The following is a 23658-nucleotide window of genomic DNA, read 5'->3' as shown; positions in this document are numbered from 1 at the left end:
CCATTTATCATTCTGTAAGTTAAAGATCAGTTTATAAATGTTAGCTATTGGTATCAAACTTATCCAGAAGGCCTTACTCGATCTGGTCAAGATCACTGAGGTGAGGTCTAAAGAATATTTCGTAGAATTTTTTTTTTGAGATTTTGACACATTTGAAAACCTTTGGCAGCCATTCACTGGCTGTGAATTTGAAAATTACAATCTGTTTGATATCGGTTCAGTATTTGAAACATGTTCACCATAGGGCTGTCAATCAATTCAAATATTTAATTGCAATTAATCACATGATTGTCCATAGTTAATCGTGACTAATCACACATGTTGTATCTGTTCAAAATGTGCCTTAAAGGGAGATTTCTCAAGTATTAATCTTATCAACATGGGAGTGGGCAAATAAGCTTGCTTTATGCAAACGTATGTATATATTTATATTTTATATTTTAGCAGACATTAGCTAACTAACGCTAAAGTTAAAGTGAAGAAGCTAAAGCTAGCTAACTACATGCATTAGCCTTATAGCCTGCAGGACAGGGGGGGGAGTTCAGTAACTGCTGGCCAGCCTTACACTATGGTGTTTTCCAGACTCCGTAACGTATTGCTCAATTTAAAGGTCCCATATTGTAAAAAGTGAGATTTTCATGTCTTTTATATTATAAAGCAGGTTTAAGTGCTTTATAAATACTGTTAAACTATCAAAACGCTCAATATACGGAGAAATACACACAGCTCGTATTCAGAAAATTGTGCGTTTGAAACAAGCCGTCAGGATTTCTGTCCATTTGTGATGTCACAAATATACAATATTTAGACCATTACACGGTTTTAAACATAAACATTCTAAATGTGTCCCACTTTGTTTCCTGTTGCAGTGTATGTGAATAACATCAGCTGACAGGAAGTAAACATGGACCCAAACTGTTGCCTAGCAACGCAATTCAGTTGCAATGAGCTAAAACGGAGCGTTTCAGACAGAGGGTAAATACATTTATATTCAGGCAGACAGCATGAGGAAAATAAAGTTTTTTGTTTTTTTTAACATTACAGCATGTTAACATGTTCTTGTAGAAACACAAAATACAAGTATGAACCTGGGCACGATATGGGACCTTTAACAGGTAAAGTATAAATCCTAACATAAATCCTAGCGTATGGCTTTGTATGACTCCTAAAGAAATACTTAACATTTCAGCTGATATTTAACTTTAACCGCTCTTCTATGAGCCAAGTTAAATAAACAACAGTGGGCTTTTGTTTTCAGGATAACAGTCTTTCGGGGGACATTTTTCGAAGGACATGGCACCGTAAACAGAAGGGGGAACGGATGTTGGCAGAGATAGAGTTATCACTGATATTGAGTTAGATATTAGCTCATGTTATACTTGACAGTCATCGTTTGTGTTGGTTAAGCAGTTAAAATTTGCCCAACATTATCAGTAATGTTAACCAAATGTGAGGCTAATCAACATGACGTGTATTTTGTAACTTTTGCATCCTTTAGCTACAGGTGCAGAGGGAAACCACGGGCAGTGACCGCTACTGCTGAAGGCACAGTGATCACCAACACACGTCAATGAAGATTATTTTCAGGTGGAAACATTTGTCATTTATGTGATTGCGTATGTGACTGTGTTTAAACACTTTCTGGGGTATTTTAAAAATTAACAGATTTGGGATTCAACATGAGCTCTATGCTAATTTAGCAGCTTAGTTAGCTCAAGTGAGCTAAGTCATCAGTTGAGCTGAGAACAATGACTGTCAATTTTGAATGTATTTTCTCTTTGTCTTTTAGGTGTTCGCAACAGCAGCTGACGACAAAAGAACACTGCAGCTTCCTGACTCTCTGAGACTTAATGTCTTAGGTAGTGTATGCAGTTTTTTTTTTTTGTATCTGTTGTAAACATTGTAAAGACCGAGACTTTATGAAGGACATGCGGATGTTTCATATGGAATGCAATAGAACAAACATTTACATATAAACCATATGTTTATTCATGTTTAGGTGAAGTGCTGAGCATCAAGGGTCAGGTGGTCGGGGCCTACACATCCCAACTTCGCGGCTAGAATGGCAGCGTTCTCTTTTTGAGCTTTTACAACTCTAACAAATCTGGTGTACCAGGAGCAAGCATCGGGAACACTGGAATTCATTCAAATGTAAGAATGTGCTGTAAGTTTTAAAGGGGACATATCATATCATGCTCATTTTCAGGTTCATATTTGTACTTTGTGTTTCCACTAGAACATGTTTAGATACTTTAATGTTTAAAAAAAACTTATTTTTCCTCCTACTGTCTGCTGAATATACCTGTATTAACCCTCTGTCTGAAACGCTCCGTTTTAGTACATTTCAATGGAATGGCAAAAGAACTGCGTTGCTAGGCAACGCTTGGGTCCATGTTTTACTTCCTGTCAGCTGATGTCATTCACATACACTGCAACGGGCAAAAAAACTGGACCCATTTATAATGTTTACGTTTAAAACTTTGAAAAGGTCTAAATATTGTAGATTTGGTGAAATCCTGACGGCTTGTTTTCAAAAGCTCAGTTTCTGAATAGGGGCTGTGTGTATTTTCTCCATGGATTAAGCGTTTCGCTACTTTCACAGTATTTATATATCACTTAAACCTGCTTTATAATATAAAAGCCATGAAAATGTCACTTTTTACAATATGGGACCTTTAAAGAAGTCATTTTGTATTGGAAAACAGAGTCATATGGGTTAGTTTGGACTTTTTGTCACAAGGTTGTACAAGTTACTAACCAGTAGTGATGTAGTTGTATGGACATAGCCCCCCAACTGAAATGATACTGAAAATAATTTGCTTAATTTTTTTGTTTTTTCTGTTTTGCAGTTTTTCATATTGAACGGGCAAATAATTAGCTTGTCTTGATGAATTCTGCTCTCTCTGTAGGGCAGCTGTGAGTGCAGTTTTTTCATTAATTATTTTCATTTTGTGATTTCAGATGTTTCCCTGGAATCAACCCAACCAGTGTTACCAAGATGGCAAAGGTGGTCAGCCAAAGAAAGTGGGACGGTGCATGAGAGGAAGAGCATACTCACGTGCCCTCAGGTGATTAATGGACTTGAGTGGCTTTGTACGTAGTCATAAGTCATATGCAAAAGTGAGGACTTTTCTCTTCCCCACTATGTGAATGAAATACTTCTTAATAATTTATTTGCACCTGCTGCTTTATAGGAACATGCTGAAAAAGGTCATCTTTTATACAGTTAAAACTACAATTATTGGAATTGGTCAATGCTAATTTAGTTGAGGCTTTTTATGACTGAACTGTCAAAAAATGTGAAATGAAACTGAAATGTAATGGTTGAATCTGTGGCTGTGGCAACTTGCTATAAATGATTTTAGGAGTTGTTCAGAAAAGGAAAGTCACCTCAGCTTAAAACCATATTTAGAGTTTAATTAAAGATTTGCTTTGATGCAGCACTGACTCTGGTTTTATTTAAACAGGTGAAGAGAATTGAATGTAATGTTGAATGAATTTGCAATGTTTTTTAACTGTTAAAACAATTCTACAACAACACATTGTATTGTGAAGTATTAACAGCTATTACTGGCAGCTGTAGTTGCCAGGTAACTTCTGTAATTTGAATGGAATACAAGATAAAGTTGTAAATTAGATTACAAGTGATTGTTGTTTTTTTCTGTAAAAAAACAAAACATGTAAAAAACTGTAAAAGGTTTCCTCTAATATACTGTAATTCTTTTTACAGTAATTAACAGAAATTTTACAATACTTTATTGGCAACTTTTTTGCCAGGTGTTTACAGTAAAGTCTACAGTCAGTTCTTTACAGTGCAGCTGTCAGTGTGTCAGTGTGCTGACTTGACTATGACTTGCCCCAAACTGCATGTGATTATCATAAAGTGGGTATTTCTGTAAAGGGGAGACTTGTGGGTACCCATGGAACCCATTTTCATTCACATAGCTTGAGGTCAGAGGTCAAGGGACCCCTTTGAAAATGGCTCTGCCAGTTTTTGCCAGTATGACATGGTTAGTACCAATGTTTTTCCTTAGGTTTTTCTAGTTTCATATGATACCAGTATCTTCACTCTAGCTTTAAAACTTAGCCATACAACCTAAAATCGCAAGCTGCAATAATGCGTTAAAGAAATTAGTGGCGTTAAAACAAATTTGTGCTATTAGCGCATTAACTTTGACAGCCCTAGTTTCTCCATTATGGAATTATTTCTTTAGCAACAGTGCTCTGACCAAATTTTGTGCTTGATTTGATTTTTCCAGAAACAGGTGTTGTCTGTCTGCATGAGAATATCTAAATATAAAGACTAAATAACAAATAGCTAATGTTCCTATAAGGATATTGTTGCCCCGTTAGCCTCCCGTATAGATCAGGACAGGATGTACAGTACGTCCAGCATGTACACTCAACTCAAGTCCCTACACAAATTAAGCTATGTTTGCAAACAGAGTGGTACTTAGGCCTTATCTTTCACATTAGCCTGCTGTCTGTATTCAAAAGTCTGACCCCCATCGAGGCTAATTATATGCAAATCTTTCTGACCAAGCTTTAATACAAGTTCAAGGGTTCTTAGTTCATCTGGGTCACCAGGTTCTCAGTCCATGCTCAGCTTCTCTCTTTCTCCTCCTCCTTCTGTCAGTTTCTCTTACTGTGTCTTTCCTTGAAGCCCCGACCTACAGTATATCCTGTTTCACTGAGTAACTTAATCACAGGAAAGGTACAGTCAGCTACAGTAGGTAAGTCTATAGAGACAGGACACTAACACTCACTAACCTCTGTCTATCTACTAGGGCTGCACAATTAATCAAAATTGTATTGATACCTCAATATAGTCTACTGTAATTTTCAAATAGTAGGAGGCGCAACATTTGTTAAAGGCGAAATGTCTGTCAAAATGTTTTATTTAATATTGCCATGCTGCAGAGATGTCCTGCCCTACACCTTATCATCTTTGTTTGGTACAGATCCCCGCAAATATCACACCATAATCGTTTTAATATGTCTTTCAGTAAAAACGAGGATATAATGTAAAAAAAAATATCATTCTCTCTAATATTGCAAATTATATTGCAATTGTAATATCAGTCAAAATAATCGCAACTTTTTCAAAATGGTGCAGCCCTACTGTCTACTGTATCCCAGTCGTCTACAACCGAGAGTCAACACCTCTCCTCTTATAAGCTGCAAACCACTTTTTCAGTGAAGATACAGTGCCATCATATGCTAGCCTTCAAATGTTAGTCTATACAAAGCAGTTATTATCATTATTCTTTATTTTTCTAGCTTTTTCCGTCGGGATAAAAAACAAGATCTTTCTTCGGCTGTTTGTATGACTGCATTAGACTGTTTTCTCATTTTTATACAAAATCTCTGCATGGGCAAACTGAAACAACCTCTGCAAAGTGAAACTTCTGCTACTGCTAATCTTTGTTTTAGGAGAATTTGACCAGCTTTGCAGACATTAACTATTTATCTCAGCGGTGATTAATGAGATCCAAGTCTCCGGCGGATTTTGGTGAAATCCAGATCTGCATCTCTGCCAATCTGGCACAGCCACATTACAGCTGTTGACCAGTGCCAAGGAAAATATAACAGTAGAGTGTAAAATATTAAATATTATCTTAAAATTCCTATTCAAGCAAAAATATGCCACGTTTAAAACATCATGTTATTAAGCAAGTTGTCTCAAACATCTCTAGCATTTCTTGTTTGGAAATAGTATTATTTTCTTTCTTTTAGATATTTAAAAAAATATTTAGTTTGTTTATAAATTACAATACAGCTGTATTTCATTTCATTGTTAGGTGGGTTCCTTTTACAAGCCTTCAGGTTTTGTTTTTTTTTCCCAACCCACCTGAGCATTTATTTATGTTATTGTATATCTCTTCTCTTTTGTTCTATTATATGCACAAATAAAGAACTAACTAATAAGAACTAAACAACTTACAGCTTGGGCAAACAGTTACATCTTTCCAAAATTGTAAGTGAATTAACGACAAACACTTTCATAAAAGAACTGAACAGTTGCGATTTTTCCCAATGACTAAACAAAAGGGCTGCAGTGGTGGGCTTGAATTCTCAAAAAAGCCATATTAGAGGTTGATGTGACATCATAAAACTAAATAAACTCAAGAGACTGAAGAAAAAGCATATGCCTTATGATTTTTCTGAAAGAAAAACACATGGGAGCTCATTTCTGCTTTAGATACAAGCACCTCGTCAAGTTTGCCAAAACAGTTGTAGATGGTCTGCCATAAGGACTATTGAACAAATATACAGAGTTGACAGGCCCCATGGTGCTGCAACATTTGAATAAAAAGTTAAAAGAAGCAACAACATAAACAGGAGAATGTCATGTCAAGTTTTAGGTACAGTTATGAAAACTATGGATGCACCGATACCGATACCGGATCAGATATCAAATAGCTGGATCGGGTATCGGTGACAATGGGGCCGATCTATTCAATTCAATTCTATGTTTATATACTATATACATTATATACTGAAATTGTAATACCTGTTTAAGTTTTGACCAATTTGTTGCTGCCTTAAAAAGGTTTACACTTGAATTGTAATTCCTGTTAATTTTGAAGATCTTTTTTTACCAAGTAGCTGATGTATGATTTATTATTCTAATAATAAATAACAATTCAGTAAAATTAAATCTATGTATTTATTTTGTTACCTTGTTGCATTTCGTTTTACAAAGTTAGGAAATAAATGTTTAAGTCAAGCCTGATGTTTGCTTACACATAAAAGAATGATCCCAGTCACTTCCACACATTGAGGCATACATCTTATTAATTAAACACTGGTATCAGATTGGCAGTCGGTATCGGCCGATACCCAAAGACCAAGTATCGCAGCTTCCCCTAATGAAAACATGAGCGATTCCTGATATACCAGGGTTCAGGCAAAGAATAATAACTTTTGGTGAAAATCTGTTGCTTGGAATTGACCTGTTTGGGTAACACATTCAGCCTGACAACGTTATGGCACTGCGACAGGACAGAATTTGGGATAAATATATCACAAACTGGATTCTCCTTTTGCTGATTCATCAGGAAAACACACATCTACCTTTAAGGAGGAGACAGAGACCAGATATGTTTGGCAACCAGGTACAAAGCAGCATAACTGTAGTTGTGTAAGCAAATCTCCATTCAGGTTAACTGGCATGCTGACTCACTGGTGGTGTGCGAACAGGGAGCTTAATGTACCTGCAGTGTTTTGGACTTGGCAAAAGGAGAGGTGCATGCATCCAGAAACTGATGCTCGTTGATGCCAACCTCCTGCATGTAATTCCCCAACAGATTCTCCACCTGCAACAGCAAAGCAGCTTACATCAGTCCAGTGTGCTGAGTCAATAATAGAAAACCACTACTGAGTAACGTTGATGTGGAAGTTTGACACATCTGGACCAAAGACTGTACTCACCAACTTCTTATACTGCTGGTGGATCTCTGTGTATGACAACTTATTTTCATCTTCGTCATCAAAAACTAAGAAAAGGCCAAATGAATAGCATAGAAATGTTAGTAATTCAACATTTACACTGTGCCCACAGGAGATCTGAAAACACTAAACTATCTTGATTTACCAGGCTGTGTGTGTTATGTAACGTTAGAGTTGATTGCACACAATCAGTTCATATGAATTAACTTTTTGGTAGCTCAGGTTTTGAAGTGATTTTGCTAGCTAGCTCTCTTACTGACGTTAACTAGCTACAGTACCTTAACTGAGTTATCACTTGTTACCTATACATGTCCTTTGTGGCTTTATTTAGAGGGAAATGTTCTGAAATCCCCTTTAACTCGCAAAAGGGACGTGTATTAATCAAAGTGCAGAGTAAACAAACAGTATAAAAATAGCACAGCCTACAAATCTGCTAACAGAAACAACGCAGTCACAAGTCAGCGTTAGCGTTAGCTTAGCCACCGTGCTAACGGTGCGCAGCTCCAAAGAGGCTCTACTGTCACTGAGGAGCCGGAGCTCCTGCAGACTGAACATGGCGGAGAACCTGCTGCTTTTACCTGTGCATTTGTTCTCCATAAAGTCCGTGACAGGAATGATCCACTCGGGACTTCCCAGGTATCCAACGATGCTCTCTACCACCCATTCACTGTCCTCCTCAGCCATGGTGGCTGCTGCTGGCTGACAACAACAACAACAACACCACCAGCACCAGCAGCACAGAGACGGTCGTCTGGTCCGCTACACCACGAAGAACAGACAGAACCCAGCAGGCTGCTGGGAAGAGACATCTGCTTTACTGTCCTTCAGAAACCAGTCCCCTTGTGTCGGTTGTCCCCCTCTCGACGGGACGGGACCATGGGTGTATTAAGAGGACGGGACGGGACGGTCTCCGGGAAGAAACGCGCACTCATGAATCTGCAGCCCAGAGTGGTGACGCCTAATCGGTTGCTAAGGTAACCGTGACGTCAGTGTGATGCAGCATTCTGCTCGAGCCCAGACAGGTAACAGCCACACAGGTATCTCTTCTGCTGCTGCTGCTGCTGCTGGCTCTCAGCTTCACTTCATGTCATAACACATTTTCTGTTGTTTCAGCTCTCTACACTAAACATGTATGTTACAATTTAGTATCTTACAAGTTTGAAATGATGTAATCAATAGCAGTGGTAAGTATTCAGATACTTTAGTTAAGTACAAATATATACAAATACTTTAAAAGTAAAAATCCTGCATTGAAAATGTGTGTCAGTATAATTAGGAAAATGTACTTAAAGTATTAAAAGTAAAAGTATATGTACTCATACAGAAAAATGGCCGCTGTGACTGTTGTATTATTATATAGGCTACTGTATTAGATAATTAGATTAGTAGGCTATTCCACTCATTAATGTGAGTAGCAGTCTACTGCTGTTGTTGGTTGAGGTGGAGCTAATTTTTAACCATTTCATGTATGACTGCAACTATTGATTATTTGTTTATGAGTTAAACTCCTGATTATTTTATTTTCGATTCATGGATTGATTCCTTGGTTTGTAAAAAAAAAAAAGAAAAGAAAAATGCCCAGAACCCAAGAGGACAAATTAAAAAAATCAAAATAGGCATTACAGTAACAGAATATTGATTCATATTTGATCAGCGCTCCCTAGTTTGACCGTTTGATCGGAGTTCACGAGTGATTGACAGCTGCCTCCGTTGAATGAACAGCCAATAGGAACGCTCTCTCTCTGAAATGACCTGTGATTGGCCAAAGTCTCCCGATTTTATTTGATTTTTTTAAAGCCTGAAAACAGAGCCATGAGGAGGAGCAGAAGTCTAGTTTTCTCTCAGAACACTTGAATTACAATATGCTGAAAGGTTACTAGGGAATTTTTGCCCAATGATGCCAAAAATATACTGACTACTGCAGCTTTAATGGAAAGCTTGGTGCATCTCATACCGATTCTAAAGGGTGCCCTGTGCGTCAGTATCTGACGCCGATGGCCGTGACAAAGTGTCGGTATTGGACACCCCGGGAATAAGAATTGGCTGGTATGTTTGAATCCTGTATTGTACTGGTGGATTCAAATAAATGTGTGTGGAACTTTAACCTCATAGTAAATGAATCAGGTGAATATGATTGGTAATTATTCGGTCTACATCTATTCGTGTTGAAATCTGAATACTACTGTGCTTAGCCAGAGGCCTGTCCATTCAGGCTCCACAGGGCTGTCAAACAGCCACAGGGCAGTGATTTACTAAAGATTAACTTCTGAGGTAAGCCACCCTGGTTCTTAACCCTGCTTTAATTAACAGTCTTTGTGTTAAGGAAACACGAGTCACTTATACTTAAACACAAAGACACCCACACACAAAAAGCGAAGAGTAAATATTTTTTTATTAAGAGTAAAAACAGTGATCATATAATTCAGTAGTGTGCATTAACAAGGGTATTCAATAAATATACATTCCTTCTGTATTTTTAAAGGTTTCAATATTAACATTATCTATAGAAAGACTCATACTGTGCACAGTTCATAAAGGCAGGGCATGCAAGCAGCAGTCATGCCGACACAATTCAATAGAATAAAAGGTAGGCGACATTAAAAAAGCTTTTACAGTGAGCATTTCAATTGAACCAGTCAGTAATAGTGCTTCAGTCTGTTCAACTTTACAGCTACATCAACCCCATTTATATATACCCATCTGACTTCAAGAAAAAACAGAATCTTTCATAGAGTTTTCAGTCAAAAATTGTTCAATTTTCTTTAATCTCACTGGAGGGATGGACAGACGGACAGGTGATACAGAAACATTCCTGTTGTTTTTGCTTTGATTTTTGTAATTTGCATGTAGCAGATTGTAAACGGTTGCTGATTAAAGGTGCAGTCCTGGTCCCTGCTTCCTGTTTTTAATTATCAAAATAGGTTGAAAACTAGTAATGTACACAAAGACGTGGTACAGGGTGCATTAGCAGCATTCCTGCCCAAGTGTAACAATCATAGATAATAGCAGCATAAAGTACTGAATCTGACGCCAGACCAGCTGTCAGATTACAAGCAATACAGTGTGTTGACGTAGCGTTTGGCAAGAAAATATGTGGACATTGTTACTGAGATAATGCCAAGTTCTACTCACTGTATATGGAGAAATTATCCCAGAAATGAAACAGATGATTGTCTGCTTCACATCAGAGTCATGAATCCATTTATGGATGGATTAATGCTTGTATCTTGCACAGAAAGAGAGAAAGTGTTAGGGCACACATACAGCAGCAAGGGATGTTAAAGTGGAATTTTTATCACATATATATTATTGATTTATACTTTGATGCTATAAATATTAACTTCCCGTTCTATACTGTGAGTACAATATGTGTTGTCTTATAAAGAATAAATGATTTTCTGATCACCACATACCAAGAAGCTGTCAAACAAAATTTCATTCCAGTGTCACTACCTTTTATACATTTGATAAGAATTGTCATATAAACAGTAGTTGTGAACAATGTCTTTTAAAAGTGCATTGTTTTTAAAAGTATAATGTTGCAGCAAATAAGTGATACGAAAATGTTCTTTCACAAGACATCCTCTAGATGGCAGAAGTTACCCATCATGACCAGATAACACTTGTCAAGGGGGGTATTTTGTTTGATTTCCCACTGTGGGGAAGTCAGTGGGTCAGCTACATGTGTCCTGTCTGTATTAGGACTCACTGTATGACCAAACTGAGTCTGTGTAGTGGCCTACATTTGACCTGTAGCACAAAAAGAGCAGGCACAAATACTGTATGCAGAATACTGGTGATATCTACCAGAAATCATGTGATATATCACTTTACCACAAATGGCTGCACCCGATTTGACTGTTATCAGCTCATTAAATGTGCGTTATCAGTCGTTATAAGCCTCTTATTACACAGCTTTGTTGAATACTCAATTCTGATTGGTCAATGACGGCGTTCTACCGTCTGTTATTTCTTTATAGCAGACCGTTGCGTCACGTTGGGGACCACCCCTCCGCCTCATGTCGGGGTGCAGCATTGCCCTGTACATTACCCTTTACTGATAAGCCTCTTATTACCCGGCTTTGTTGAACACTTGATTCTGATTGGTCAATGACGGCGTTCTACGGTCTGTTATTTCTTTATAGCAGATCGTTGCTTCGCGTCGGAGTTCACCAGCGTCGCCCATTTTTGTGTCAAATTATTGATTTCGTAAAGGTATAAAATGCAAGAATGAACTAAAACAATGTATAGACTGATATGAAAACAATCCCTCTCAATCATCACTTATGCTCCACTAGAAGTGTGTGGTGGTGTCTGTTTCTACAAAAACCTTGCAGCCCTCATCCAGGATTTTCTCTGTTCTTCTTATTTTGCCGTACTCGGGACACTTCCAGGCGCCAGGAAAGTGGCTTTGTGTCCCACGTGGGGGTGTAACCCCCAGTCAATAACGCACGTAGGGTGTGCAGCCCGTTCACACAGTCAAATATCGCTGCTTTGTCACGCCCCTTAGCTTCTGATACCGACTCACAAGTCCCCCTTTAGCCCTGAGATACAAAGCGGCCGTATTTAGCGGATGAAAACGGGTTGTGTTATGTTCATGTGTTCCAGTGATCCCCCTGCTCCTGTGTGTCAGTAGTTTAACGAGAACAGCGCTGAGCCACAGCCAGCAGACTGGAAGCCTGCATTCATTCAGGATCCGGCAACTCGGCACCTTCCTGCAGTTATGCGGAGTTAGCTGTGTGTTTATTTGTGTTTTAGAACGTAACCACCGGGAAACAATCTGAAAATAATGTTTTTTTTCTCTGATTTGCTTCTTTTTTCTCTCTAACAGAGCTTTCTCTGTCCAGTCACTCTATAGCTCGTTCGACCATCGCTACTCTCTCTCTCACTCTCGGCTAGTTTAGCTGTGGCCAAATTTGAATGCGGCGTGTTTACAAACAGCAACTGACAACGGTTACATATCATACCTTTAAGTAAGTAGCCGTGTAATAAGTGGGATAATGTACAGCAAGCTGGTTATTGTTATGAAATAAACCCCTTCAGGGCGATGCAAGTCCACCCCTCCGCTTCCTTCAGTCCTGCATCGCCCTGTCAGGGTTTATTTCAAGCTCGCTGTACGTTATCACTTACATGGATGTAGGTCAGTAGGGGTCTACTATGCCTACCATGTTGTAAAAGTGAAAGTGAAACTTAAAACCAAAACGTTCTAACCAACCTGGTCTTGCAGGAAGGCGAAAAATACCACAACATTACACGGACATTCCGCTTGTCATGAGTACGCATTTTAGCGTTTTTGTCATTTGTACACCGCTTATCGTGTATGATTTGTACATCACGCAAACGTCCACTGTTAGGTTTAGGCAAGAAAAACACTTAGTTAAGGGAAGGGAAAATGTCAGGGTTGTGCTTAAAATAAGTAAGTAAACTAGTAAAACACGTGTTTTCCTTACAAAACAAAACACCAGTCAACAACAGTCTCGAACACGGGTCTCCTGGTAAAAATTCCGTTGTTTTGTAAAACCTACTTTTAGATGTAGCAGGCCCCTTCTGACCCATCTCTATGAGGCTTATAACCACTGAAAACGCCCATTTAATGACCTGATAACTCACCGGCTGACAAATGCCTGCCTGTTCATCATTCTTTCTGGTTACAGCTCAGCCTTTTATGCATTCTGACTGTAACAACTTCCGTTTTCCGGCAGAATCAAAGCATGCAATTGTTTTTCCTGCTAAGTGAATTCATTACACCTGTGCAGCTTTCCCATTAAAGCATTGACCATAACATCCTACATATTGTTGATGAATGAATCGCTATGTAGCTCTTTCTGGAAATGTTTTCCTGTTTCCTTGATTAATGGCTTTGGAAAAAAAAAAAGAAAATGCCCCTACCTTATAAACTCACAAGCATTGTTGCAAAAAATTGCACTCACAGCAAAGAGCGTGTAAAGGTCTTAAACTGACATGCAATCATTCAAAATGCAGATGAAAGTCGATACAAGTTTCAGTCAAAAGTAAATTAGTTGTTTTTTGCTACCAATCATGTATTTTTAGCTCTACCTCCATACGGTAAAGGTAATACAGTATATATTCAGTCACAAGTATGACATTACAGACAACAATGACCTTGAGGTTAAACTGCAGCAGCTGCAACCGTCGAGCTCTGTTAAAAATTCATTGCATTGATTTGGCTGACAGCAGAGACCCTCTGGCCCCTTCTAGTATTTGTTCAATAAGTCACAACAGTGCACTCGGCATTCAATCTGGGATTTGTATATGGGACCTGGAATGATTATCTATAAGGACCCATCCAGATCAATAGCCTTCCTCTTCCTCCAGAGAAAAACAGCTAGAGTTTTTCATTGACAACTCCACACGATAGTACATTTGGTGTTATGTAATACACACAATACAATAGGTGCATCATCTAATTCAATTACGACCTCCATAAAATAAAACATTTTGATATACGCCATCCTGCTGTGGAGAGATATATGACGCATCGTGTCCTGGATTATGTAACCCCTGTCTGTATGGTGTTACTGAGATTAAAACATGGTGGACATGATTTCATCAATCACCTTTTAGAGCCCCAGCTCCTCAACTGTGGGTCAGCACTCAAAATGAGTTACGGGTTTGTTTCCATTATAGGACTGATGGCAATGTTCATCAATTTAGTGTGTTCTTGTGAGTGGAAATAAAATTGCAATTTTGACTCCTCAGGGTGAACATTTAAAAACCCTTCAGAGGGGCCTGTGTTAATATGTACACTTAAGGTTGTCTGTTTCTATTGAAGGAAGGGTTGGTAGTGCTGGTCATATACACTTTTTGTTATATTTGTTGAAATTCTCATTACATCCCGACAGCAATTAAAAAATCAAATGCTCTGACCAAAAAACTAAATCTGGTATCTGTGGCTCTCACAGAACTGTAATAAACCACAAGCTGCTAGCTTGACAGCTGTGAGTACTAACAATAGCCATGTTCGTTGTTTACGGTCATTGGGATCATTTTGGGGGAGTGGCTTTGGAGGGAGGCCTGAAGGGTTGGACTATCAGTGGTGCTGATGTTCTCTCTAGATTTAGGGACTTTTGGAGCTAGTGCTGTTAGCTACTTTCATTGGAAAAGAGTTGGCAACACTGGGCCGGGTTTTTCAGTTCTATAATATTTTTAAGCTAGTGTACTCTTGTCAGTTTCTCAAGATTACCGTCCCTACCTTTAATGTCATCTGACATTAGAATAAGCACCCGATTCGACTGTTATCAGGCCATTAAATAGGCATTATCAGTGGCTATAAGCACCATAGATGTGGATCATTACGGGCCTACTACGTTGTAAAAGTGAAAGTGAAATTTAAAAGCAACACGTTCTAACATGCTGTAAAACTGAATGAAACACAAACAAAAAGGCTTCTTTAGGTTTAGGCAAAAAAACAAACAGTTAGGTTGAGACAACAAAACTACAACTTCTTTAGGTTTAGGCGAAAAAAAACCCCATCAACACTTAGTTAAGTTTAGGGAAAAACATTGTGTTTTGGGTTAAAATAACTACGAACACAAAGACAGCTACTCATTGTTGATTTCACACGGAATGCGAACTCCAGTCTCCTCGGTAAAGCGCTGTTTTGTGTCCCATCCATAGTCCCCAACCTCCATCCTATATGTAGTTTCACACTGTCTATACTACAGCGCCTGACTTCCGCTTCTACTCCTGTCACAATTACTATGGTTGCTAGAAGTCGCTGTCATGTTCTTTTATACCTTCTTTCGTAGATCTACCATGTGAATAGATGATAAAACCTACTAGTGGGTGTGGTAGGTCCCTATTGACCCACATCTATGGGGCTTATAGCGACTGATAACACCTTTTTGATAGCCTGACAACAGTTTAATTAGCTGGAATAAATGAACAGTTTATTAACTGATAGTTTCAGGTTGATTTTGGTACGAAGGGGACAAAGATCTGAAGTTATCAAATATGTTTACAGTTTTAAGTCATTATTTGAATGCACAGTAACTCCTTCATAATACTGCTGGAGATGCACAAAGTATTTGACTATCTGACTGTGCAATATCAATACTACTCAGGTGTAATTCATACTGTGCATTATTTTCAGGTTGAATTTCATTTCACGGTGCAATATCATTTTTCCACTTGTACAATTATGTTAATAGTCTGTTTATTGTCAATACTGTATATATTGTTCCTATTTTTAATATTTCCCCTTGTTTATATTTCCTTCTATTGAAATTGTTCATGTTTTGTTTCACTTTTGTTTTGTTTTTTGCACTGTGTTGCATCTTGCTTTTTGCTTTTACCGATGCTTCTTGTTTTTTGCACTATCCCCTTTGCTGCTGTACACTTTAAATTTCCCTACGGTGGGACTAATAAAGGAATATCTTATTGTACTCTTTCTCTCTCCTAAAAGCAAGAAAGCACAAAAAATTATCTTAAAAAAAAAAATCCATCAAAAGTGCCAACATTGACTTTCCTTCCTGAGTTCTTCCATGAACATGATCGAGTCTTGCACACCAGATATCTTCAATTTTTCTGTTTTCTTCAAAATGGCAACACCAAAATGCTACAAAGACCCAGTGTGGTAAGTCCACTGTTACTGGAAGAGAGCAGGTCAGTGAAAGGGAACTTATCGTGCTTGGTGGTCACAGGGACCCGTTGAAGATCTCTCTGCTGCCGCTGCTCTCAGCTGACTGACTGGGTGCTTCCATTGGATTACCTTTGATTTGTACCTGTCTGTTGTCAGGGTGACTCATTTTGACTCGTCCCCTCTCTTGGTAACCATCTATAATTGGCACCAGTCCATTGTCCTGGCCTTGGCTACTAATTTTGCTTGGTCTGTCGTCATGGTGCTTTGTTTTACCCGGTCCATCATCTTTGTGATTGTGTCTAATTGGTGCAGGTCCGTTATCGTGCTGGCCTGTTCTGATAGGCATTGGTCCATTGTCTAGATGGTTAGTTTTGCCTGGCACCAGTCTGTCGATCTGATGCTTGTTGCAGACGGGGATCTTATTGGACTGCAGTGAGCGGGTGTAACGTGAAAACCAGTCCCTCTCGAACGCAGCCCGTAGCTGCTCCACCACTGTAGAGTTCCTCTCCTCAATGCCCTCTGGCTGACTGATCACCAGTCCTGCTCCTGCATTAAAGGTAAACTCATTCCCCACCCAATCCAGGTTACCTGTCAGGAAGAAACAAATAAGTGACCATAGTTTTATGTGAGAAATAAGACAAAAAACATCATGCCAAGATGACCAAATAACAATTTTTAAACATTGCCATGTGGATAAATATACTGAATCAAAGACCATTCTCCGCTGTAAAGTGTCCTGTTTTCAACTTCCAAGAATATAATTTTTTTTGACTATTTTGAGAAAATTGCCTTATTTCTGAGAGTTAAACGATGAGAAGATCCATACCACTTTTATTTCTGTGTGTTAAAGTACAGAGCTGGAGCCAGGAGGTGATTAGCTTAGCTTAGCATAAAGACTGGAAGCAAGGAGAAACAGCTAGCCTGACTCTTTCCTATCTAGTCTCACGTTAGTTCGTGAAATAGTCACAAAATGTAATCTATTTGACCCGTTTACATAGACCCAACTTTCAACAACATATTATGTCCAGCAACAGGTGATGCACGTGTCAATTTCCGCTCCAGTCTTTTCAAAATAAAACTAATTAGTCAGGTTTAGGAAAAGATCGACTTGGTTAGGCTTATGCAACAAAACTACTTAGTTAGGTTTAGGAAAATATTTACTTGGTTAGGCTTAGGCAACAAAACTACTCAGTTAGGATTAGTAAAATATTTACTTGGTTGGGCTTAGGCAACAAAACTACTCAGTTAGGATTAGTAAAAGATTGTGGTTTGGCTTAAAATAACTCAGGAAGTGCTGTAACTTAAGTACAGAAGTTATGTTACAAATAATCGACTTTGACTTCTGGTTTCACACGGGACACAAACACCGGTCTCTTGGATGAAAGTCCTGTGTTTTTTGACCCACCCATCCACCCTGTGGAGGTCTTTTTGTCCTAACTTTCAATTAGTTAGCTGGTGGGTCGGTCTCAGTCTCAATGTATAATTTCAGCCTAGTAGTCCTGCCAACAAGAATATTATTAATTTTAAGCCACTGCCTCTCAATAACCCTATGTTGTTTATCTCTAGCTCCTCTCCAGTAGCTCCCCGTGGATTTAAAAAAAAATGAGTGGAAATAATAACTGTTTTTTTGTTTACATTTTATTTTTTATTTATCATTGTTGTAGGTCTATGGTATGATGGAGTATTAGGGCCACATTGAGGAAAAAAAAAAAAAATCTTATCAAAATAAAGTCCTAATATTATAAAGTAGTAATTTTACGTGCTATTTTCTTTTTTTCTTGGAAAATTCTGACTTTATTCTCGTAATATTATGACTTTTTTCTTTGTAATATTACAACTTTTTTCTCGTTAAGTTATGACTTTATTCTCGTAATATTACGACTTTTTTCTCGTAAAGTTATGACTTTATTCTTGTAATATTACAACTTTTTTCACGTTAAGTTATGACTTTATATTCGTAATATTACGACTTTTTTCTCGTAAAGTTATGACTCTATTCTCGTAATATTAAGACTTTTTTCTTGTAAAGTTATGACTTTATTCTCGTAATATTATTACGTTATTCTCGTAATATTATGACTTTATTCTCGTTATACTACGATTTTTCTTCTCGTAAAGTTATGACTTTATTCTCGTAATATTACAACTTTTTTCTCGTAATATTATGACCTTATTCTGGAAATCTCAGATGTTTTTTCCCTCAATGTGGCCCTAATACTCCCTAGTACATTTGCACTTGGCCCTCACTGCATTAGACTTATATACTATATACTTAGACTATAAACTGTGTTACCTTCATCATAATGCTCAAATGTTTTGCAGCTCCAGACAGATTTTTTTGGTTTTTTTTTGCCTAAAATGGCTCTTTTGATAGTAAAGGTTGCTGACCCCTGGTCTAGTTGATGAGCTCACCTAAATAAATGGCTCTGTCTGTCACCATAAACCTGTTGTGGTTTATTCCTTGAAGACTGCCGTCCCTCTGCACTCTGGGGTTGAAGAACTTCTGCACAGACACACACACACAAACACAGAGCGGTGGGAGCATCGATAAAGCGTATCTGTAGAGTTGAAAATAGTACGTGGCAGCCTTGAACTTACAGCTTCCAGTGAGCAGTTGGCCTGCTCCATGCACAGACTCCTCAGGGACCAGACGAAGTTGAAAGTAAGTGGATTAGTCTTTTCCCAGCAGCTTATCAGCAGACGGACCCGGACCTTCCTCAGGATCAGAGCCTCCCGGATAAGACTGTCGATACGGGACCAGTACCTTGGCGCAGATACAAACAGGCAGACAAATGTGGGCACACAGCGTTCAATCACTTGAACCAACGCAAAGCATCCGAGCTTTTGATGATAAATGCCTGTCCAAAGTAATAAAAAAAAAAAGCAACTTCTACAGAGGCACAGTGGTTCTAACCTGTGAGCGTTGCGGCTGAGGAGGGGCAGGTAATCGATGATGGAGATATAGATGAAATGCTGGGCCTCCTTGATGACCCTGGAAATGGCATCAAGATCATTGCTACGATCTTTGGGGATGAAAACATCTGGGGAGCTCTGTTGTCAGAGGAGGAAAGACAGGCCAAGACAATTAGGAAGTGTTGGTGTTGGGTGATGAGAGGAACCGGTGCACCTGATTCGACTGTTATCAGCTCATTAAATGTGCATTATCAGCCATTATAAAACTCATACATGTGGGTCAGTACAGCTCATTCTCATTCCCAGGGTGTTAAATACAGATGCTTTGTCACGGCCGTTGGTTTTCAATACTGCCACACAAGGCACCTTTGATCCAGATCGCCACCAAAATCTAATGGCTTGTTCAATGTGCTACACTCCACCCCTCCAAAAAGTGTCATTCAAATCCACCGCAAACTTTTGGAGTAATCCTGCTAACAGACAAACAAACAATCCAACACCGGAGAAAACATAACCTCCTTCAAGGCCAAAGGTAAAAACATACTTATTCATATTATATTACATTTCTGTCAATAGATCCCCCTAATTACACTGGTCCTTTAAGGTTGTGAACACAAAGACAAGTCCTGAAAGCCCTCTCTTCCTTCGTTTGATGTTGGTGTCTATGTGCATGTCTTGTACACAGCCTTGAAGTTTCAGTTTTCACTTCTTGCTGACAGACACCTGTGAATGTTTAACTGCGAGTGTGTGCTTGGTGCTGATATTAATCCTCTAGAGATGAAATGCCCAGTCAAACCTGCTGCAGGTAGGATGACATCACCATCACTCATCTGCAGGAAGAAGATGACACTGAAAGACACAGTGTGCCGTAGAGACACTCGGTATGAAAAATGTACCTCCACTGGAGATGATTGCTGAGTGTGCTGTACACATTTGAATTTTTTACTATTTAAAGTTAGAGTCCCTTGTTATAAAGCCTGAATATCTGTGTCTAATTTCAGCTGATTTGTATAGCAAACTGTTTCTGATAATAGACCTTTTTCAGGGCAGACATTGTGACTTGTTCTAGCAGGTGGAATTGATAACATTAACACCTTCTGCCCCATTTAAAGACCTTATACACCCATGTTGGACCCACACAGGTGTTTTCATTCATTTAGCCTGATAGGCCCTTTTCACAGCAGCCAGCAGCTTGAGGCTAGAAGCCCAGCATGTCTTAGCTGGGTAAATGCAGGTGTAATTGATACAATTAATTATGGTCCCATTAATGTATCACAGCCATAGACTATATATAATAAGTGGATGTGGTCACCGTGACATCATCCATTGGCTTGTGGACTACCGTTTTGAAGCCTTGAGTTTGGCATTCTGGCCATTGCCATCTTGGTATTTTTTTTGCCGTCGCCATGTTGGTTTTTAAAACCAGAAGTGACAAAAGAGGGTGGAGCTAAGTTCAACCTAACGCTGAATAAGACATTTTTAGGTGACCAAAAAGTTATAATGAACTTTCATGAACTGCAAACACACTGTGAAAAGGTTAAAGTTCTAAGATGAAAACACAGATAGCAAACACAGGTAGCGACCTGTCAATCACAAGGTAGCCATGCTCTAAAGCATACCCTGCTATAGAGCGGCAGAGTCCCTCCCCTTCCGGTGGATCCCATAGGACCTTATTTCAGAAAAAAACATGTATGGTAGTCAACGGCGAGAGACGAATATTTTTTTTGATCCCGTTTGAATTGTGCCATGAATCACACATATAATGTTTGTCAATTTAAAAGATAATTTTGCAGGTCAAGGAAGTCACAGTTTGTTTACCACTTTGGATTTAAAATGTGAGGGTGCAGGTTGTATCGACACTCCGGCCGTTTTCTACTTTCTCGTTTTGGCTGACTGCGGTTTGTTTTGGTTTTTGACGGATACGGAACGGATATGATGTCACATTACTCAGACTACAACAATTAAAGTGGTAACGTCCTTCTACCTCCATATAGACTCAAATGAAGCAAATATATCGATTCTGTTATTAAAAAATCTATTTCAAAATCATAGAAAAAAAAAATCGCGATACATAGGTGAATCGATTTTTTTTCCCACACCTAATGGACAGTTGTGTCATGTTTTAAAGGTCCCATATCGTGCTCATTGTCAGGTTCATACTTGTATTTTGTGTTTCTACTAGAACATGTTTACATACTGTAATGTTCAAAAAAACTTTTATTTTCCTCATACTGTCTGCTGCATACCTGTATTTACCCTCTGTCTGAAACGCTCCGTTTTAGTGCATTCCAACGGAATTGCAACGGAATTGCGTTGCTGGGCAACAGTTTGGGTCCATGTTTACTTCTTGTCAGCTGATGTAATTAACATACACTGCAACAGGAAATAAACTGGGACGCATTTAGAATGTTTACGTTTAAAACCGTGTAATGGTCTAAATATTGTATATTTGTGACATCACAAATGGACAGAAATCCAAACAGCTTGTTTCAAACGCACTATTTCTGAATATGGGCTGTGTGTATTTCTCCGTATATTGAGCGTTTCAATACTTTCACAGTATTTATATAGCACTTAAACCTGCTTTATACTATAACAGACATGACAATCTCACTTTTTACAATATGGGACCTTTAAATGATTCCTTTACTGTAGGCATCACTTGGGCTAATGAACAATACAAACTACTGGTCACTTACAGAGATGTAGGCCTGAGCCTTTGTGCTGTTGAGAGTGAACTCCAGTGGTTCGTCCCTGTTGTAGAGGGCAAAGAGGCGCTTGGACCAGAAGGAGGGGATGAAGTCTTTATACTGGAGCCCCCAGTAGAGGCTGAACACTCTGTGAAGGTCCAGAGCCAGACAGCTGCAGTCGTACACCAACACACCCAGCTCCTTCCTCTGGAGAACAAACACAACCTCTATCAGATCACCATAAGCACGGTGACGGCCCACATTCACAAAACATCTCTGTAATTATCCAGAACATTATCGTCATTACTTTCAAGATCAACAAAAAGGCTGTCCATCATCTCCATCAACATCACATTTCCTTCTTTCCAAGCAATCTTAACCTGTCTGTTTTTACTCCAACGCTTTTATACATCTATCCACCTACACATACACACCCAGCAACCTCTCCTTGTCAGGCCACATTGTCCACAAGTCTCCTCCAATTACAGCCCTTCGCCCATCGTCACAGCAGCAGCAGGGTTTGAGGAGACACTGTAGCGGTTCTTCTCTCGGTTTCTCAATTTTCTTTATTTGCTCTCTGCTGCATTTACTTTTCAAAGAGCCACTTCTCCACTCTCAGCTTGCACCTTCTAAATTGCCTGCTCTGCCGCTCTTTCACTCTGCACATTCTTTCTCTCCCTGCAGTGTTTACATGAGCAAAGTATTCCTAAATAAAGCTTAGATCCCACTTACTAAAGTCTTATCTGACACGACTTACTCTATCTCCATCAAAGCGCACCAGCATGCACAATGCCCTTTGTATCTCTAGGTGTCTAAAGATAGATTAAACTAACTAACAAATGAGTCCACACTTTAATGAACCGTGCACGAATTTCAGCTTTCAAGAAGAAGATAAAAGGATGGACACTTTCTATTTTTGCATGCCAACTCACCTTGCATGCCCCCCCCCCCCCCTCATCCACTCCTCCCCCCATCTATGCCTTTTTGAAGAAGACACACAAATATAATCTCTCTATCTGTACAAATGTCTTTTGATAGGGTTCATAACTTGTGCATATATGTAGTATGTGTCAGTAAATATGCAACACAGTCACACAGCAGTTCGTGAAATAGTCACGATATTCAATCTACTTGATTCGTGTACATAGACACGATATTTCCCTTTTTTTCGAGATACTCAGCACGACTTTCAACAATGTATTTTCCGTGTGTTTTCAGACAAATGTGTTGTAGGTCTATGGTACGATGGAGTATTAGTGTAAATTTCTGCTCCAGTCTTTTCAGAATAAAACTACTTAAGTTTAGGAAAAGGTCGACTTGGTTAGGTTTAGGCAACAATAGTACTTAGATAGGCTTAGGAAAAGATCGACTTGGTTAGGTTTAGGCAACAAAACTACTTAGTTAGGTTTAGGAAAAGGTCGACTTGGTTAGGTTTAGGCAACAAAACTACTTAGTTAGGTTCAGGAAAAGATCAACTTGGTTAGGTTTAGGCAACAAAACTACTTAGTTAGGTTTAGGAAAAGGTTGCCTTGGTTAGGTTTAGGCAACAAAACTACTTAGTTAGGTTTAGGAAACGATTGTGGTTTAGGTTAAAATAACATTACAAGTGGCATAACTTAAGTACAGAAGTTACGTTACGAGTAAATCATCTTTGACCTGTGGTTTCACACGGTACACGATCACCGGTCTCCTGGGCGAAAATCTGGTGTTTTTTGACCCACCTATACACCCCGACCCTCCTCTCTATACTTCCTGGTTCACAATTACGTGGAATACATACAAATTGATTTTGTGCTGACCATCAAGAAAAAAAAATAAAAATTTGTGTCTATGTACACAAAGGAATACATTAAATTGCATGACTATTTCACAAACTGCTGTGCGGCTGGGCTGAAATATACCAACTGAATCCTCTAATATATCTAAAAAATATACAGTATATATACACAATCTGAAAATGCAACCTTTATGCACCCATAAACATCTATTTGGAGTAATTAT

General features: G+C 38.8%; 2 protein-coding genes and 1 long non-coding RNA gene across 6 annotated transcripts in view; 1 reads left to right on the top strand and 2 right to left on the bottom strand.

The window, feature by feature from the left end:
• The window catches only part of cfap36 (cilia and flagella associated protein 36), a 31569-nt gene extending 23135 nt beyond the window's left edge, over positions 1 to 8434 (bottom strand). The window contains exons 1-3 of one of the 3 annotated variants that reach the window (XM_037781434.1): positions 8031 to 8434; positions 7435 to 7499; positions 7218 to 7319 (exon numbers count right to left, since the gene is read on the bottom strand). In XM_037781434.1, coding sequence (XP_037637362.1) covers positions 7218 to 7319; positions 7435 to 7499; positions 8031 to 8136 — 273 coding nt within the window. In that variant the 5' untranslated portion in view covers positions 8137 to 8434. The remainder of the gene's footprint in view (positions 1 to 7217; positions 7320 to 7434; positions 7500 to 8030) is intronic. The other 2 variants (XM_037781436.1, XM_037781435.1) reach the window with 2 other exon arrangements.
• Positions 8435 to 14875: 6441 nt separating this feature from the next.
• On the top strand, positions 14876 to 15240 carry LOC119495193. The gene is made up of 2 exons (XR_005208385.1): positions 14876 to 15075; positions 15116 to 15240. It is a non-coding gene; the product is annotated as an uncharacterized LOC119495193 (long non-coding RNA).
• A 556-nt stretch (positions 15241 to 15796) lies between these two features.
• The window catches only part of LOC119495190 (inactive phospholipase D5-like), an 80377-nt gene continuing 72515 nt past the window's right edge, over positions 15797 to 23658 (bottom strand). For both annotated transcript variants that reach the window (XM_037781432.1, XM_037781433.1), the window contains 5 exons: positions 21667 to 21864; positions 18969 to 19105; positions 18653 to 18818; positions 18467 to 18557; positions 15797 to 16642 (listed from right to left, as the gene is read on the bottom strand). In XM_037781432.1, coding sequence (XP_037637360.1) covers positions 16110 to 16642; positions 18467 to 18557; positions 18653 to 18818; positions 18969 to 19105; positions 21667 to 21864 — 1125 coding nt within the window. In that variant the 3' untranslated portion in view covers positions 15797 to 16109. The remainder of the gene's footprint in view (positions 16643 to 18466; positions 18558 to 18652; positions 18819 to 18968; positions 19106 to 21666; positions 21865 to 23658) is intronic.

This window comes from Sebastes umbrosus, chromosome 10, assembly GCF_015220745.1.
Source record: "Sebastes umbrosus isolate fSebUmb1 chromosome 10, fSebUmb1.pri, whole genome shotgun sequence".
NCBI classification, from domain to species: domain Eukaryota; kingdom Metazoa; phylum Chordata; class Actinopteri; order Perciformes; family Sebastidae; genus Sebastes; species Sebastes umbrosus.
Note: the sequence above shows the minus strand (reverse complement) of the source record. Positions and strands in the feature narration are given on the sequence as shown.